The sequence below is a fragment of the Labrus mixtus genome, chromosome 15, assembly GCF_963584025.1.
Source record: "Labrus mixtus chromosome 15, fLabMix1.1, whole genome shotgun sequence".
NCBI lineage: Eukaryota > Metazoa > Chordata > Actinopteri > Labriformes > Labridae > Labrus > Labrus mixtus.
Window position 1 is genome coordinate 22,284,558 of NC_083626.1, and position 18,824 is coordinate 22,303,381.

The 18,824-nt window shown below is 38.1% G+C and overlaps 1 protein-coding gene across 5 annotated transcripts in view; it reads left to right on the forward strand.

Moving 5' to 3' along the window:
- camta1a (calmodulin binding transcription activator 1a) overlaps nt 1-18,824 on the forward strand; it is a 297,294-nt gene that overhangs the window by 13,847 nt on the left and 264,623 nt on the right. For all 5 annotated transcript variants that reach the window (XM_061057679.1, XM_061057675.1, XM_061057676.1 and 2 more), the window contains one exon: nt 2,327-2,430. In XM_061057679.1, coding sequence (XP_060913662.1) covers nt 2,327-2,430 — 104 coding nt within the window. The remainder of the gene's footprint in view (nt 1-2,326; nt 2,431-18,824) is intronic.

Genomic DNA, 18,824 nt, shown 5'->3' on the forward strand with positions numbered 1-18,824 from the left:
ACATTATTTTAGGCGAAACAGCTGCACATTTCCAGATAAATCACCTCAGGTCAAGCACTTGTATCTCTCTCCACCGTTAGCAAATTTTGGGCACATTTAACCAACATTTACATGCTGCCTGATCATGCTGCTTCCTGTACTTTATCAGCTAAAAATGGCATCTTTGTCCTTTTTTCTTGGTGTCAGATGTTTTACCATTCATCTAACACCCTAAGTCACTATGTTATAAATTAAGTTTATGATCAGGAAAGAACAAACCCCACCCAAACGCTTCATTAGCTGCAATAGCCAGCTAGCTTCTTATAGCTGGTGTTGGCCGATGTAATTTAGCTCCTGTTAGCAGTCTTCCTGCAGCTCCAAAGGAGCCGGAAAGCCTAGATGTCTGTAATATAACAACACATCTGTTCACAAAAACACCTTTCTTTTTTCTTTGGTACCTCTCTGATCATTCAGTTGCAGCGTGTTTTCCAGTTCTGACAGTGAAACCGCTGTGGTGGTACCTGGGAGCAGATGCTGTATGTGATTCTTAATTGGGCAAAGCGAATGGTTACAGCTACCTGTGCAGCTCATATAAAACAGAGTCTACATGCAGAATTGTAGGTACAGATGGAAATGGCAAATACTACCCATCTACTCCTGTGTTCCTTTGGGAGCGATGATGTTCACCCTTACGCATTACACTTAGAGGCTCTGAGCCAGCTCCATCTCTGTGGACCCACTGTGTTCATTCCCATTGAATTTTCCATATGGATGTTTCTGGGCAGTAGCACTCTCCTCTTGCTGTGATGTACAACAAGCTCCACACTCTCTTTCTTTATCCTCATAATCAAGTGCACTGCTTGGTGTATTTGTGTTTCCTTTAAAGTCGTATTTTGCTTTGATTGAACTTTTTCTCATATTTTTTCTATAGTCAACCATTGAACCACTACCCCAGTCAGCATTCACATTCAGGCTTTTCTCTCCTTTTTCTCTCCCTAAGCTTGCCTATATTTTCCCCTCCTACCCTAACCAACGGTGCTATAAATGTTAAACAATGCTGCTTTCTAGAAGTAATTCATTTTCGAGCTAAATTGCACTCCAAATAAATGCTTTATTTATTCTTTAGTGAATTTATTTACATTCATTGCGCACACATAAAAACTGGATGATAGATTCATTTGCATGAGCTTGAACATTACCTCGGCTAAATCTGCATTCAGTTTATGCAGTGGTACAGTTTGTAAATACATTAAAGGTCTGGTGTATACAAAGACATTTAAATCCTCTTATTTTGTGTAAGAGGGGGACAGGAATCACCTGAACGTTAATGTCGAATACATGGACAAGGACACTCATAATGTTGATGTACTTTTTGAAAATGTTGATACAATATTTCCTCGATGACATGGTCTGATATAACTGTTAAAAAAATGTTTCTAAGGATCCATTCACCTCTCTCAAACTGACCTTTTCTTTACGTTGATGCACCTGATATTATTTTTCACAAGTCGTTTTTTTTTTTCTTCAAATGTTCCTCTGACATATCTCTATTGACAATCACTGTATGTTTGCATTCATACTCATTGGTAATGATAAGATCCGTGCTTAGATTATTCTCTTTTTGTCTGCTAATCATAATCACTACGAATATTTTCACTTAAGTCTGTTTCTGATGTTCTGATAAAACAAAAAAACGCACACCCCAAGACTATAATCGGGTAATTCTTTATATTATAAATTCTACATGCGTTAGTCTCCCTAAACAAATGTAAATTGTTCTCTCTTAAGCCCTCTGCATATTTGAGCAGAAAGAATGCAATAAAATGAGACGAACATTCAAATGTATCCGTCCATCTTTACTGTTTACTGTTTTACTGTTTTTGATGCTTGTGAACCGAATATGAAATGTAAATTATAGATTGAAGGACATGCATTATGATGTAAGCATTGGGCTTGGTAATTGTAATTATTTCCCTGAATAATAAACCACATTCTGCTGTGCAGCACACAGACTCCCATGCTAAATCCCCATACACTATAAAATCACTCAAGGGTGTTTATTGTGTCTAAATAATGAATCGACACAGCCTTTACAAGTTGACAGTGAAAAATTTCCGGTGAATTCCCCTGATGCTTTTCACAGTAAAATAATTTAGCCGAGCGCAAAATAAAATGTATGCAATATTCTATTCTTAAATTAATTTTCCTAATTCAGTTGGGGATAGTTATTTTCCTGTCAGCGTTTTTGCTGCAGAGAGACTGATAGACTGATAAAGAGGGAGATGAGCCAGTCAATAAGGTATGAGCTCTGTGCTAAATATTCTGTTTTGTCTCGCTCTTGTTGCAGATGAACATGGACATTTGAAAATATATCTGCCCAAGAAGCTGCTTGAATGTCTACCAAAATGCACCTCGCTGCCAAAGGAGAGACACCGGTGGAACACTAATGAGGTAAGGCCACTGCTCAATATGTCATACCTCTATCTTATCAATCCGCCTCTGTGCAAAACTGTGTGTGTGTTTTATCAATACTCTCTTTAAAAAAAAAAAACCTACACCTTCACATAAGGGTTCAAAGGTAACACTAAATATCATTGTCCATAAAACTAGTAAGATCTCAAGTACATTACATGGTGGCAGATAGGTAGAATTAGTTGATGTTGGCAAATAGATTACATTCATATGGCAGGTCAAACTGTTATCTTGAAACTTAGAATATAATAATAATACATAATTCAAAACACATAATCTATTAGCTTAATTAAGTTTATTTAATTATTTCATGCTCCCAGAGGCGCTGCTTGTCAACAGGCAAGGCAGGCAACAGCTCTGGGCCCCAGACCAGAAGAGGGGCCCCTGAGGGCTCACAAACTTAAACCAAAGTAATATGCAAATTTTGCCACAACAGTAGTGAAACCTCCCTCTGGAGGCCCCATCTGACAGCACTCACTCTTGTTGCACTGCTAAGCATTGCATGAATTATTGCTGTGAAAACCAAAGTCTGTCAATGAAATTCAACAAAGAAAAATTAAGAACAATTATGCGTCTATCCGAGAGAATAAAGAAACAGGAAAAAAGAGGAAGATGGTGATGAACGCTGGTTGGAGGGCCCCCGAATTGATTTTTGCCCAGGGCCCCATCAGACTCTAGAATCGTCACTGCATGTTCCCCTTCAGATTGCAGAAAATGGACCGTTCAAAATGATTATTTTACCTCTTTTAAAAGTCATACAGGAATGATTATCTTTTATGTTTCTATTTTGTGTTAAATATTGTGTGATTTATTCACAACATATAAAGTGCAGCTTTAGAAGCACTCCCCAGCACCTTTGCAACAAATTAATTATATTTTTCAAAATATATTGTCTTGGTTTTAAGCCAAGCTTCTTTTGATATTGTATTTCAGCTGCGTAACATAAGTTCTCTCTTATTGATGTATGATTGCCTACTTTACCTGTCTGACATATAATTGTGATTCAACAGATACTTTGGGCATATATAAGAATTAGACTCAAAGTCCCAAACTCTTTACTCCCTATATCTGTATTTAAACTGAGCCACTTGGAAAATGTCTGTCCAACGCTGTAGTTTATGTTTACGAATTGACTCATTCTGCAAGGAAAACGTGTTTGGCATAAATCAAGGTTGATGTCAATAGCATGTTGACTCTTATTCAGAAAACTTCCCCGCTTCCTTATTTAGCAAGCATCATGAGGGCCTCTCGATGTAAACAGTTTTTAACATGGGCGCTGTGAAAGCTCAAGGTGTCTCACATTTCAAATTTGCATCACATTAAGGGAGATAAACACACCACTTTACATGTTTTTTCCTCCCTTGAAAGTCAAATCCATAAAATGCTTTGCTTAAGAAAGACTATGTCACAAAGCTATTTGCTTTTGGTTTCTTCCTTTTCCTTTCCTGAAGGCCTGAATCCGTTAATTTGTTTTTGTAGCTCATGTTTATTTACTTAAAAGAATATTTGTCTTGTTTGATGTTTGTGGAGTTAAAAACATAATTAAATATGTTTCAGATTGGAATAATCAATCTCCTGGAAAAATGAACTGCAGAATGAGTTATGGCTCCTTAAATCTTAATCCAATACAGGCATGTGGAAGACGTGAATTATTTTATCCTATAATCTGTGCAGTAAAAAACAAATATAAATAAATCCACAACAAATAAGAGTTAATCCCAAAACAACTGAATCTAATCATTCTGATCTTTGGAGACAATTTACTCACAGCCATCATTTTCAGCCGTCACATATTTGATCAATGCACGATGTATTTACACATGTAGACAAACATATACTCCAGTCTAAAACATGTTGCACTGTATTTCCCCAACCCAGACTTACTGTATGCTGCTTCATTTGCTGCAGAATTCATTCGCCAACCTGTTCTCTTTCTCAGGAGACAGCTTGATGAATATATCACTTTGAGTTTGCCCTTATTGATAGATGAAAACATTTTTTTTCTTATCTGAGAATTACTGCTAGTAATTAGACCTAAACACACACCATGACAAATCTTAGAACCAATATGCGAAAAGCAACCATCCATGCTTTTGATTAACACATTGTGACCATTTAAATATAGTCATCTGCAGTGATGAAAGTTAATTGAGTGAAAAACAACCAGATGATAAGGCCCCAGACAGTCTCAGATGGAACAGGAGATTCAAAACGACAATCTGTCATTGACAAACAGTAAAATATTATTTTACGCAGGCTTCTTTTTTGTTAGATAAAAGATGAAGGGATTTATGTATCTATTGTAGAGAAACTGATCTAGACAAAAATTACAGTTGTGATGGATACAGCAAGAAAAACTGATGGTTTCTTATCACTTTCAGTTTCCATCTGTCATATTTAGCTTACTATCACTGCCCCAGTTATGAAAAAATGTCTAGCACTGGTGTGTTTCTAATTGGCTGATGTTGTAACTTGTTTGCCCTGTCTGACCTGCATTGTGCTGCTAGCAGTCTAAATTAATTAACATGACTTTGAAATTGATCTAAAAATGTAAATCCAGGCATTTGGGGGGGATCAAATGCTGTCGGCGAAGGTTGTTAGCATGCCGTGTCATTTATTACCAAATTTAATCATAAGAGGCTCATTCAGGAAAAGCCCCATGTTGTGTAACCAGGATGCAGATTTGTTGATATTCTATGGGCTCATAGGATACTGAACAAGTAAGCCAAAGAGATGGTTCTAGTGGTGTTAGGGGTTTGCATGCTGGTCGTGTTTCCAGGGCTGCAGAGAGCAAGGCAACCTTTCCCCAAATCAAGGACATTCCTTTTTTTATGCAGACCATGCAAATCAGAGTGTTTGTGCCTCATTGGTGGCAGACAGGCAGGAAGGGAGGGATCACATAGGCTCTTGTCGGTGCATTTGTGTGACTCTTAGTGAAAGTGACACCTCATCAATTCTCTGCATATTTCTGGCACTTGCTCAGCATGCTTAATGCACTAATTTCCCCCTTTTTATGTTCAAGGAATCTAAGTAGTCTGGTAGGTTAGAGCCGCTAATGCTCCTGTGATATCTTTCCACATGTTTTGTTTACTCAATGTTCTCAACCAACATTTTACTGCTTTAAAAAATAATCATTAATTCCAGCCTTGGTAATACTAATTATGTTATTGAATATCTATGTGCTGTCTGTTTGATTGTCAGGAAACTAAACTTTTCACTTTTGATTTTATCTTGATATCATCAACTATTTTAAGAGCATGCATTTCATTTGCAATTAGCTACAACCCCTATTAACACATCGAGACATTGTATGAAACGTGAATAAAATTGGCAACGATATAAAAATAAAAAACAAAACAGTTTATCAGTTTGAACATGACATTTCACATCTTTTTCACATCATTTATTTACATTTTAAACAGTGTCCATGTGAAGGAGGATTATTAAATCAGTAGGTTGTTACCTACTTAGTGGTTTCATTAGCATATACGTATTCAAAACTGTTTTGCTTTAAAGTTAATTTTTGGGAAAAATACTAAAGTGGACTTTTTCTGAAATGTAAACTTGCACTTCCTGTTATGCGGAGGTCACATGAAATTCAATCAAATGGCGAAAAATTATCTTTATATGGCCATATAATAAATGTTTCTAAGACTCAAAAATATATTTTAAATTACTGTCAAATTCGAATGTGTCTGTTGTTTGTTTGTGAACAGTCTAGTATCAAGTGGGCTTCAGCTTTTGGACATGGCTGTAAACACTAAATGTTGCACCTACTGTTTGAAGGAATAGATTCAATTTTACCCTTCTGCAAACTTTTTGCAGCCGCGCATGCTGCTTGCATTTCTGTTAAATTCATGAAGAGGTACTCACTTCATTTTGCTTTATGTGGAGATAATCAAGGATGCAACTTGTGCTTGGAAACTTGAATCTGGAATTTGTAGTAGCTCTGGTGTTGCTAGTGTGTTGAAGTGAAGCTAATGCAAAAACTATTAATTTCTATCTCATTCTTTCAGATTCCCTTGTGTAGCTTCAAGTGAAGAAGGTGTGCAGGAATACATTTCAAGCATTTACTGGAAAATTAGATAAACCAATTGAATCAACATTCAAGGGGGATGATGGGAGTTTAGAAGGTTGAATGGTGCTCTCGTCATTGAATTATGAGCGGCGTGCAGGGAACGGATATGCTATCAGCTTTTAAATTAACAATGGGAGGGAAGTACCTGGGAGTGCTGGTGAATGAGAAGAGGAAAAAAAACAAGGTTTTATTGATAGAAACACAAAAGGGGGTTATAATTCAAATTTTAAAATAGTGTGGCTTAATCAGTGACATATCTGTGATTTCTCATCTGTGAAAACAAAACAAGATGACAGCGCACTTTGTTTGTGTGGCTGCTCTTTCAGCCATTGATGTCCCAATATCTCCCAGGTGAGAGAAACAAATCCTCCCAGAATTCCTCTCAGGTCTGTAGCCGGGTGCTATTGTCTGCTGGGTGCTCTGACACGATGACCTCTATTTTGCTAGACATTTCAGTTGAGATTAGAATCTTTTTAAAGAAGGACATCTCACGCAGGAAGGGCTTTAGGCTTATATCCCTTTCAAGATCAAACAGAGTCAGCCTGATGTTTGGTTGCGCTGGGCGATGAAGGTTGCAGGACTTGAGGTGTGCTGGAGAATTGCAATTCTACCTGTGCTATTTTGAAGCTGGACTTCTTGCACTTTGGTTCACTTTAGAGCTGTGATTCAGCCTGTGTATTATTACAGTATTCAAAGCAAAAGTAGCATCCTTTGGGAAACCACCAGCCAAAGAAGGGAGCTGATTTTATTCAGACTTGTTTGACTTTTCAGTCTGAGTTTGCCCCTTAAACGTTGTACTTCTGTAGCAGCTGTTATGGGCATTTTGTGTGAATGACAGCACTATGACTCGCTGCTGGAGTGCTGAGGACAAGTGCGAGCAATATTTTCTCTGACGCAACACGCCGGATTAGACCCTGCAAGTGTTTGCCTCCTTGTAGGCATAAACCTCGCTGACTTTTAACAAGTGGCTCAAATTTGACATTATAAAGCAGTGACAAACAGAGAAAATTTGCCAGTTTTGGCGATGGGAAAAATGCAGAGTACAGCATGAAGCCTCGGTTGATGGAGGACACTGGGCCTAAGCTGGTGTGACACCCTCAGCCTTTAATGAACGGCACGACGCTCTGAGCACCGCGCGGCTGTGAGCTCCCGCTCAGCTTAGAGGGCACTGCTTCTGAACTGCTGCTGAACCAAAACAGACAAGAGAGCATCAGCTAAGGCCTCCACCGGCCCGCTACACATTTAATGCCCCTGTCGTCAGGAATAATCCTCTCTGCCTCACGCCAGCGCCAGCAGCACCACAGCATGGTGCCTACATGCAATATGCCAGCGCTCAGGACAGAGCAGGAGCACCAGCAGAAACACTTAGTGGACTCACCGGGCAGCCGCTGTAATAGAAAAGGAAGCAGCGATCAAAAAGCACAACAAATGTTATTAAGGGAGCTGAGAGACTGTCAGTAACACTGTTAGATAAGGTGCTTCAATGACAAGCACGGTGGATGCACGGTTTTCTAATGACACTGCTTTGTGTGGTAATTAGTGGTAACCTGCTCCATGCCAGTGTGTTATCTCAGATCTTTCTGTCATCATTTTACACACAATGCACTCTGTTAAATACAATAATTAAGGGAGATTAAGTCTTCTATTCATTCATCTGGTCTTTGGAAGCAGTAATGACTCCTCTAGAGTTTTTTTAACTGTAATTTTTGAATTTAATGTACAAAAGGATAATAAATGGCTCTGCCTAAAAAATCTTTCCCAAAGAAAGGGGCTTTCTATACTATCTAATAAAGTTCCAGTTAACTACGATATCGCAATTCTTTTTCAATGGAATGCACAGTCAGCCACATTTAGGATTTTCTCACTACAGCAAAAAAGAAAAAAAGATAATAATAATAAAATAAGTTTTTTTGTATACATGTTCATTGAAAGGTTCACACTTCAGGCTAAGCAGCCAAATGCTTCTCATGTCAAATACTGCAAATCAAATGTACAATTTTGTAATGTAACAAAATCCAAAATGTAGTTTTTCGACAATTTTTAAATAATCCCCACACTCTTATTATTAACATATGACTTTTGCCTATTGCTTTTCCAAAAGATCAGTTAGCCTAATATTATATTACACCAAATATAATAACTCTTCCTGTTCCAGGACAGGCAGGGGGGAGAAACCACAGTCAACCTCCTCCATTTGATATGATTGTTATTAACAAAGAGACTCGTTGAACTGAGTATTCTTGCATACAAACAAAACAAATCAGAACAAAGTATATTTATGTAGATTTGAATAATTTCTCGTTTAGCTACCCTGGTCAAATCTCCTGGTATTTGACTCTTCTTTGCCAGTTCTGATACATTTTCATGTCATTATGCTGTCAGATCTGTTTTTATGGATGTCAGTGCACCTAGAATTCACTAAACTAAACACAAGGTCACGCTTGATTAAATGTTTATCGTGATTTGCGCTCCTTACCATGCATGGCTTTCTCTGTGTGGAGTAATTAAAATGACTTCCACCAATTGCAAATGTTTACAGAAATGTTCATTACTTCGCGGTAGCAGTCAGTGGAAATTAAAGGTCATGTTTGGCCATCCATCTGTTTGTTTGTTTGTTTGTTTGTTTGTTATTGTTGGTGCTTTCCATTTGAGATATTCTGGGCGAGATGCACGAAATGTTTCTGCAAAAACAGGTACCGAGGAGATGTCAGTGAATGAAGTATGTGCAGGAGCGTCCTGTGGGGATCTTTTTTAACCAAGGTTCAGATTTTATTTATATCAGCTCTTCATTGAACTACTCAGTTGAGCTTTAGATGGCAAAATGCCTGCACAATTTATTCTAGCTGCTCTGTGGGCACAGTTATTCAGCTGCAGAGTTGCAGTGACAACTTTCACTATTTCTTTTCAAAGTGTTTTTAATAGCAACATTCAGGCTAATTTATGTCCGTGTGTTGCATCTGCTTGGAGTGATCATATACTTTCATCTGCCTGTAGTTTCCACTCAATTACAGATTGCTAAATATACTTTATGTTGCTTTCTTCATCATTTGACTGGTGAAAATTGAAGACGGAAGATAAAGAATTGGCAGAGTTTCTTTTTGGATGGTTGACTTCATAGAAACTTCCTGTGAGCTTGATGGCTTTGCTGATTGCTAGCGGTGTAGCTTACTGTGAAGTGTCAATTGCGACTCCATGGTGTAGTGAGGCAGTTGTAATAGGAACCTACCAGTTAGGTCATTTCAGGGGGTCCGATGTGCTACAGGGTACCCTTTTGCTTTTTCCTCTGGATGTGCACATCAAGGCGGGGGTCCTGAGTATCCTCTGAAGATGGGGGTATCCACAAAAAATTACATGACCTCTATTGTAGCAGATACAGGTCACTCCACCTCCTGTGGGAAGCCTCTAAATTGAACCCAGCTTGTGTCTTCGATTTCCTTCCAGCTCACTCTTCCTCTGGTTCCCCCCCCCCCCCCCTTTACTTTTATCTTCCGTCTTCTTCTCTTTTCCCTTCTGTGTTCACTGAGCTGCAAAGCCATTCAGGTATAGACGGGAAGATTTCTACCTTTTTTCCTCTTTTTTTTCTGTGAATTGCTTGGTCAGGAATTTTCTGTGCGGAACCGTTTTGTAATGGAGTTTAACTTTATTTACTAGATAAAGGAAAATGAGATGTGCATTTGATGTGTGCGTCTATGCTTCAATAAACTGTTATATTGTTTCTTATACAGTAGATGATTATATGAGTGAATACCTCTGTTCTGCCAGCCTTTGTAGGAAATTGAATGGCAGTAGTCTGTAATGTAGCTTTCACTTCTATAATCTAAGCATCCTCTTGGAACTTCTAAGTGCATATTTGCTACTAAACATGTCTGAAATCTCCACGTGGAGGAGAGTTTGTCCTTAAAAATAACTTTTTGGGAGAGTAATGTCCTTATACATTTAAGATGCAGTTTAGGTTGCATTTATATAAATATAAACTTTCTTAATCTAAGAAAGTACCTTCTCTCTTTAGGATTTAGGAGAGCTGTTAAGTCTATATCTGCTGCACCTTTTAAGAGTTCATCAAAATTCCCAGGTGTTATGATATACAGAATAAGCCTTTGTTGTATTAATATAATATGATTATCCAGCAGCAATTAACAAATATAAAACCAACAACATGTTGATAATAAAGGGAATCAGCCAGGAAGGAAAGAAAAATAAAATCACATTGGAGCTTTGAGGAACATCTACTGCTCACAGAGGATATCATTCAGAGGAAACATATAATAAAGAGAAAATGTAGTATCACATTGACAAGACAAGACAAAAAAAAAATGCATGGAAAGAGATTTTAAACAAAATTAATGCCAGCTTCACTCTTGTCTTGTTGTACCCGGTGGAATACAAAAAAGAAAAGTACTTTAACATTCTGTCAGAAGGGTGTCAGGAGATTGCCGCTTACAAGAAGGCCGCTGCTGCAACTGGTAAGCTATAAAAATTACTCTGTTCTGAATTATGCATATTACTTCAGATAACGTATTGTTCATGACCAGAGCTGTATTGTTCAGCGGGTGTGCTTAATGCGTGGGGACCAACGCCTGTGCAATCAAGTTTTTCAGGCTGACATCATATCTTAAAAAACGATGTGAGGGGGGGGAGCGAGACGTAGTTTGATGTTCTGCAGTGTGTCTCAGGTAAAGTAGCCTGTGAAGGGAATTCAATTTCATCCCCTTACATCACACAATAAGGCGGCAACAATATTAATAACTTTTTAGTGACAGAGACACAAGAGATGGCAAGAGTGATTGCAATTAAATTACAGGTGAGTGACAGTACTTACAGTATTTCCCAAATGATCCAAACTAATCTCTTGACAAACCATAGTTTTCAGTCCTACCCCATTTAGAGGGAATCTGCTGATAGTTAAGGCGGCTTGAGTGCCCAATCACATGAATTCATCCCTTTTTAAAAAAAAATCTAACAAGAAATAAGTAATGGCAGTATTCTCTAGCCAATTATATTCAATCAATCATTTTTATGTGTACAGCGCCATTACATAATACATTTTATCTTAAGAGGAGAGCAGGTCTAGACGGTACTCTTTGTCCATCCTACTTTTTTGTTCTCCCTGTATTTAAAGTTCTTTACTTGATTTCTTTAAACTGGAGTGCAAGTGCAGAATTAAGAGCAGGTTGCTCCTAAAGAAACACAAGTAAGACACAAGTATCCCTCTTTGTTTAAAACAAACAAACAAACAGTTTTGTGCTTTGTATCGTTTCAAATCAAATTAAACCTGTGACGGACATTTGAACCTAATACAGATATATAAAATGGGTTGTCTTGTATTCATTTCAAGGCTCTAGTAGGTTGTCCATTAACTGTGGTTACTGACCATATTGAATGTACATTGCACACCACTTTCACTCTATATAATTCTGATGTAGTACATCCATCACAACATCTCGCTTGAGCTCCTTGAGGAAATCTCCCATAAAATAGTGCCTTTGCTTTTCTGAGCTCAGACAGTGTTCATATTTGGAAGGCCTGCCCTTTCGTATACATTTTTGTTGTCCATTTTTAGATGCTCTAAGTTGTTCCGTAACGCTTCATGAAGCTCAGTATTTGTTCGGCTCTGCTGCTTGTCCCATTTTGTATTCCACCAAGGTTAAACAACAGCGCTGGCCTGCAGAAGAACACCATGTATCTTTTTTATTTTTGTTAAGAGACTGAAAGCAGGGAGAGAGGCTACTTCAACTATTCCTCAGAGGAAAAAAGAAGAGCTTTTTTAAGAGTATCAAAGGAGTACATCATTTCCAAGCTACAAAATATAACATGTTAGGATGGAGTTGAGGTCGGAAGATACTTCTTCTGGCGCCGGATGGAGGATGCTGCCCTTCCCTCAGAGTGGATGTTTCTCACACGTTCTCTAGGAAATCCCTTTGATGGTTCTTTGGACTCAATAGGAGGCCTTTGGTTTGGGTAATCACTGGAAGGCCACATGGGTTCTTCTGATTCACGACATCCTTCCTGCTTACGCTACTCACTTTCTTTGGTCCATCTCTCCCTATCTCCGTCTCCCTCTTGCCGTCTCTCTTGTTGTGTGTTGGTCTTTGATCTCTAAAGGTCCTTGAGAATGAGGAGCCAGCAACAACAGCAGGCTGGGATTCTCTGTGGGCCTGTTTGGATCCCAGCCCATCATGCCCTTTTCTATCTGATGGACAGCTCCAGGCATGGCAGTGCCTCTGTAGCCCTGCTGCATTAGGGCCTTCATCTGATTAAAGCCTCTCTCATTGTCAAAGGCGGGGAACTAGAACTAGGGCTATCATTGACCTTGTTTGTAAGCAGCAGGGACGGCCTTAAAATGCAAGCATTTATCCACCCTTTAATGTCTTTCATTATCTTTTTTTTTTTTTTGCTGAATTAAAGAGTTTAACTGATAGTTGCAGTTCCTCCAAGTTTTGGTAAAACCTGTGTTTGAAGTAGGTAACATATTTTTTCGTTTTAGCTCTCTTCTTTTGCAACTGCATTTATGAGATTTCCTGACGAGGAATCCTGACACATAGTCCACTTGGTTCTCCATTCTCTCTTGTATATAACCTTGGTATCCCATGTTAAAGAAAAGGTGATTACCTTAAAAAGGCATTGTGCCAATTTTGTGTGTCCAGTCTGGATTTATTTACATGAGAATTAAAAAATATATATTTGGAGAAATTTCACTTCAGCGCAATGTGTAAATGATTCACTTCAAGAACCAAAACTTTTGTTATCTTAAGTCCAAATCATTTAAAATGAATTTAAATTTGAAAAGAAAGTTCACCTTGGAGAAAAAATGTAAAATGGAGTTCACCTTCATATTTTTGGAAACTGCATCTGAAGAACAACTGATGCAATTTTCTTATTTGAACCAAGGAAATATGAGGGTTTGTCCTCATCCCAATGGTATGGTTAAAGTATATATCTTACTAAGGTAACATTCTGGCATTGGATGCCCTGACCTTTTGGGTTATATGTTTGTTTTCAATGAATCACAGTATCAAAGGTTATTCCCCATAGGTTCATTGTTTTTTTTCTTATCAAAGCCGCCCATTCAGGCAGCTCGTAGGATACTGGTCCAGCAGGATTCAGACGTCCTTTTTGGTTGGATGTCCTTGAGCCCTTTGTTCATCTGGGCAGCATGTGAAGTCCCTTTTCTCTTGGAGATGTTTACACATCAATAAAACTGGCTGAATTTGAGAAATACAGCTGACAAGGACATAATGATCCGTCCCAAAGGTCCCAGATCCAGGACTGAGCAAGTTCTTAGAAACCTTTTTAGCACGGATAAAGTTGCAGAATAAGGAAGCTCTCAGTAGGTTTGTCTTCTAACGGCTCTTTAAAGTGATAGGTCATTTTCTCTGTTATTTTTTTAACCATCGCTTCTCCTTTATAGTCAAACATCGGACAGAAATTACACAAACCCCCATTGTGCATCTCTTCTGTTTTGCCGGAGTGGCCTGAATGTCCTAAAGTTTGTCTTTGCAGAACTCTTCACATCCTGCTAATAAATTACTTCCAGAATGAGTGTATATCTGATAAAAGTCGAGGGCAAAACAGATTTATAAAATGAATAATACAAAATACTGAAAACGCAGACATTGAAGTGATGAGTGACAGTAGATTGAGGTGCTTGTTTTATTGTTTGTCTCTCTCCTTGGATTCAATTCTTTAGTTCTTTTGTCTTCTGCGAGTGATATTTGCAGCTTATTTGAAAAACCCTTCTAGCAGGTGAAGTTTATAGAGTCGCTGCAGGGGAGCTGATTGTATAAGCTCCTCAGTTTATGTATGACAAAGTAGACCAATGCCACTAACTCTAGTATACAGTTCTGCTTAAGTTGTGCTACAGTACATTGAGTTCAAAATAGGCGAACATTAGAACCAGCTTTTAAAAGATGAAATAAACCTTTGAATTAATATGAAACAGTCTTCAATAAAAAATAATCATTGACATGATTTTCACATTAAATATTTCCAGTGCTGTACTTCAAGATATGCAGCTTGTTTAATCCCCTATATTTCAGAGCTTGTAAAGCACTGAACCTGAAACCTATTTGGATGAATGTACATTATAGATAGCAAATTTGTCTGACACAGCTCTTTGATTCACACATGCTTAGCTGTAGCTTTTCTGATCAGTTACATTCGTTGGAGCTTTCTTTTCCAACCTTTGATGTTTATTGTTTAAACCGTAGCATTTTATTTGGCATGATTGAAGGCTCTGCTTAATTTTGGAGACAGTTAGTCTCCAATAGTCTCTAATAGTTCTGGCTTTATACTGCCACGTTCAGGTGATTGTTGTTTGACCTCATGTTAATTAGTGTTGATGGTTGGTGAGAATCAGAAGCATTTGCTCTCAAGCTTGAGCCTAAAGGTTGAGGTTTCAACGCGGTGTCTTTCGAGAGTCCATAAATACCTGTCCTTTTCCCCTCCCTTTCCTTCCACTCCCCTAGCCTGTCCTTTAGCAGAACCTTGAAGCACCATTGAAATTCTGCACTGCCTTTTGAAATCTCTGTTGATGAGGCAACGTGGACCCACAGTGGCTCTGCTGTTCTCCCACTGCAGGATATTTTTCAAAGTCATGTTTATACACTATAAGTAGAAAGGAGTGAAAGTGCTTTGATGATATCTTACAATAAAAATGCTTAGAAATCTCCCCTGGACTTGAGGCGTGAATGCTTCATCTGGGCTGAGTCTCTCTCAGGACATTTCTCACCGGGACGTTCTGGCAACCGCCTTTCTCACGATGACTCTTGGGTCATGTTGTATTTAACGGGTGATGCATGACACACTGAAACAAAACATACTTATTTCATGGTTCTTTTGTGAGGCGGTGAAATCATATTTATTTTTTACAGTTGGCACACGATTGCAAACCTGGAATACTGCAGGGAGCTTGATGTCAGAGGAACATTTCCTTTAATAACTTGGTTAATGCAAAAAATTAAATAAAATACACTTGATTGTCATACTATCCTGTGTGCCTACATTTATAAAAACAAACTTTCATTACTTCAGTATTTTAGTGAAACTCATTTTTCCTTCAGCGAAATTGGTCCTATTAGAAGATATTTTCTGTGCTTGTTGACCGAGGAGTGATTGATGTTTCTGTTGGTGAGTTTTTTGTTCTCTGATGCTTTATACAAATCCAAGGGCTCAAAAATATCTTAAAAATTGGAATCTGATTTTGTTTCATGTCTGCTTTGCTGCTATCTATGAGAGAAAATAGTACTTTTCACTAAAGTGCAGCCAAACACACATCTTCATTAAATGCGGGTTGATAAACCATTAATCCATTCAAGCACCATTTTATTCCCATTTATTCTTGTCCTCCTACACGGTACAATAACAAAGAGGGAAAAACTTCCTCCTGAGGATTTCTTGACCAAAAACAAACTCATTGTACCACTCTGATGTCGACTCTAAGGGTTTTTAAGGGTGGACATGACTCTGTCCAGTCATTCCTTTGACCTTTAAGAAGGCTATATTGAGTTTCCAAGTATCGTGTATAGTATGTGGATTGATCATAAGAGGAAGAGATATGTTCCCGTAAGACTTGCCACAGTGTGTGTACATTGTTGTGCCTGTGTCTGTTATGCTGTACCGCTATTGCCATCCATGTAGTGTTGAGGTTAGGTCAATATTATATTAGCACTGCCATTGCGTTTTCCACAGCCCCATGAATAATGTACGAGTCAGATATCCCTTCATATAAATACAGCCTATTATCGTTCTATATCCTTGCTGGACATAAAACAGTTGATGTTTTTTTTCCAACAGATTTGATTAACCTTAATGCGAGGTATCATCAAATGTTGGCTTAAAGCTGTTGCCACAAGAGATAGACCCCTTTCATTGGAGAAAGGGACCTTATAGTGACCTTGTAGGAGACAATCAATGGCCTTTATCTCCCCCTATGCATAATAAATCCAACCAAAGAGTTGGTCCACACATCCCTGTAATGTATGGACCTGCACCGCCAACATTTATCAACTGGACTCAGTGGCTAAATAATTTAGGTTTTGAGCTTAGACCGTACTTAGTCAAAGGCGCCAAGACCAAGTTCAGCCTGTCGAGTTAGATTGATGTGGTGCAAAGGAAGAGAAGAATAGAGGAGAAAGAACTTTGTTAACCCTAATAGGCAGAAAAATGTTTAACCTTTAATGTCTAATTAAAACAACAGTAAAACATTTTTTGGGGAAAAGGTCAAACTTCAAGGTCAGTCACTGTATTGGAGTTTCATTACAGGAGTTGTGATGGAACTCATACAGACGTGACAGCTAATACAATACCAGCAAAGTCTCTGTCTGGTTTTGCTTGAAAATTTGAATCAGTTCCCAGAATCCAACCTATTCATCGTCTGGCTTCTTATTGGTCTTTCTTATCTTTGAACCAAACTTCCTCATCTTAGACAGACAGTATATCCGCTTGAAGATAAGGAAACGTTCACAGACACCAGTTTGCCCTATATTACATAGATTTTCTGAACAGTACATTTGTGTTTTGGACCTCCAGTCATAGCTCCTTGAATCAACACAAGAGCTTAAACTATTGTTGTCGGCAGAGGAAAATTGCTTTCATTTACAAGAACAAAATATAGATTTTTGCATCGACTGTTAGTGGCAGGTATTACACTCAAAAGCTTCTTCAGATCTCAAATCAGAGTAATTGAATTGAAAAAACAACAACAACAACATTTCAATCTCTTTTAGTGCCTGCCAGTTGTTTAAAACACTGCATTTCTTTTGTTGGAATAAGTAACACTGCAGTCATTCATTTGTCAAACCGCTTTCAGATCAATTTGTGGAATATCATTAGACATGCCTTCATAAAAAAAGAAAAAGAACATCAAATTCTTTAAATAATATAAAACAAAACTTTGAATCCTCACTTGATAATTAGAAGACCACAGCAACATATTTTCAATTTCTTCCCTCACACTTCTGTTTTGCTCAGGCTCAACTATCTGCTCTTGGATATTTGCACTCTGTGTTAATAAGAAATTGATGTTGCCGATGACTTTTACTAAAGCAACTTCAGATTACCATACTCAGCATGAATACTAAACAAGAGGACGGGACGTGCTCGGGCTCCGGCTGAACCTTGATCCGAAATCTCCCTTTAACCAAATCACACTCCCCAGGATGAAAGCAGGAATTGTTCTGATAGGCTGATCAAAGCGCTCTATCGCTGTACTAAAAAGGAACACCTGGAAACCCTAATGGAGAATTCTGTTGCAGCAGTGAGGGGCACTGGGCAATACATAATGTATTCATACATAATGTTTATGTAAACATCTGCTCGGGGGCGTTCTAACTTATTTATTTGATTTATTTCACTCTCCCGGCCGGTGTGGCTGATGATGTACTAATCTTAATGGCCAAATCCAGGGACGTGAAGACTGGCTTCCTCGTGTCTGACCTTGGCTTCATCAACTGATGCTTCAGTAAACATGCTGCATTTTGATTGGTGTGGCTTTAATAAGCTGCATTACAGATGGTCAAGGGCACTCAAATGGACCTAGATTACCTACTCACTAAAACATTTGATATTTGAATGAATTGGTTACTAGATTGTCAACAAATGTAATAATTAGCATTTATTTATTACGTAATCAACAAATCTTATCACTTCTTTTTTCCTCTGGTCTTGCTAAATAAATATGTATTTAATGGAGTTAACACAGCTGAAAACTGTAGTCAGTTCAAAATGGTTTACATTTTGAAGATATAGAATACATTTTTCACCACTGAAAACATTTTTATAAATAATACATAGATTTTTAATATTTATTGTATTTTGGCTATTCATATTTCCAGATCACAAAAATCAGTCTAAGCCAGTGTGATGTCTGAACTTTGTGGTGCATTTAAAAAATGTCTTGCATGCTAATTACTGACATACAGAACAGTCACCTTAAATAAATCCAACTCCACAATCAATGTTTGGGCAGCGCCTTTGAAAATATCTCAGGAATTGTGGAATTGTGAATGTAATATCAACCCAAACAGAATGTGCTTTAACTTGATATTCCTGCAGTGCTTCTTTAATGTATTTTAAGATTGCATCAACATGTATAAGCCAATAATCACAAGTATGCTGATGGAAGCTTAAGATATCAGACTGTGGCAAAAAAATGATGTCTGTATTAGATTAGGTGAAAAAAGCAGTCATATTTTAATACAGATTGCCTTGGTGATGTGCAATAATACATCAAAAGAAGGGATGTATATTGTCACTGCATAATGAACTACATCGAGCTCTCGCTGGTGGACTCCCAAAC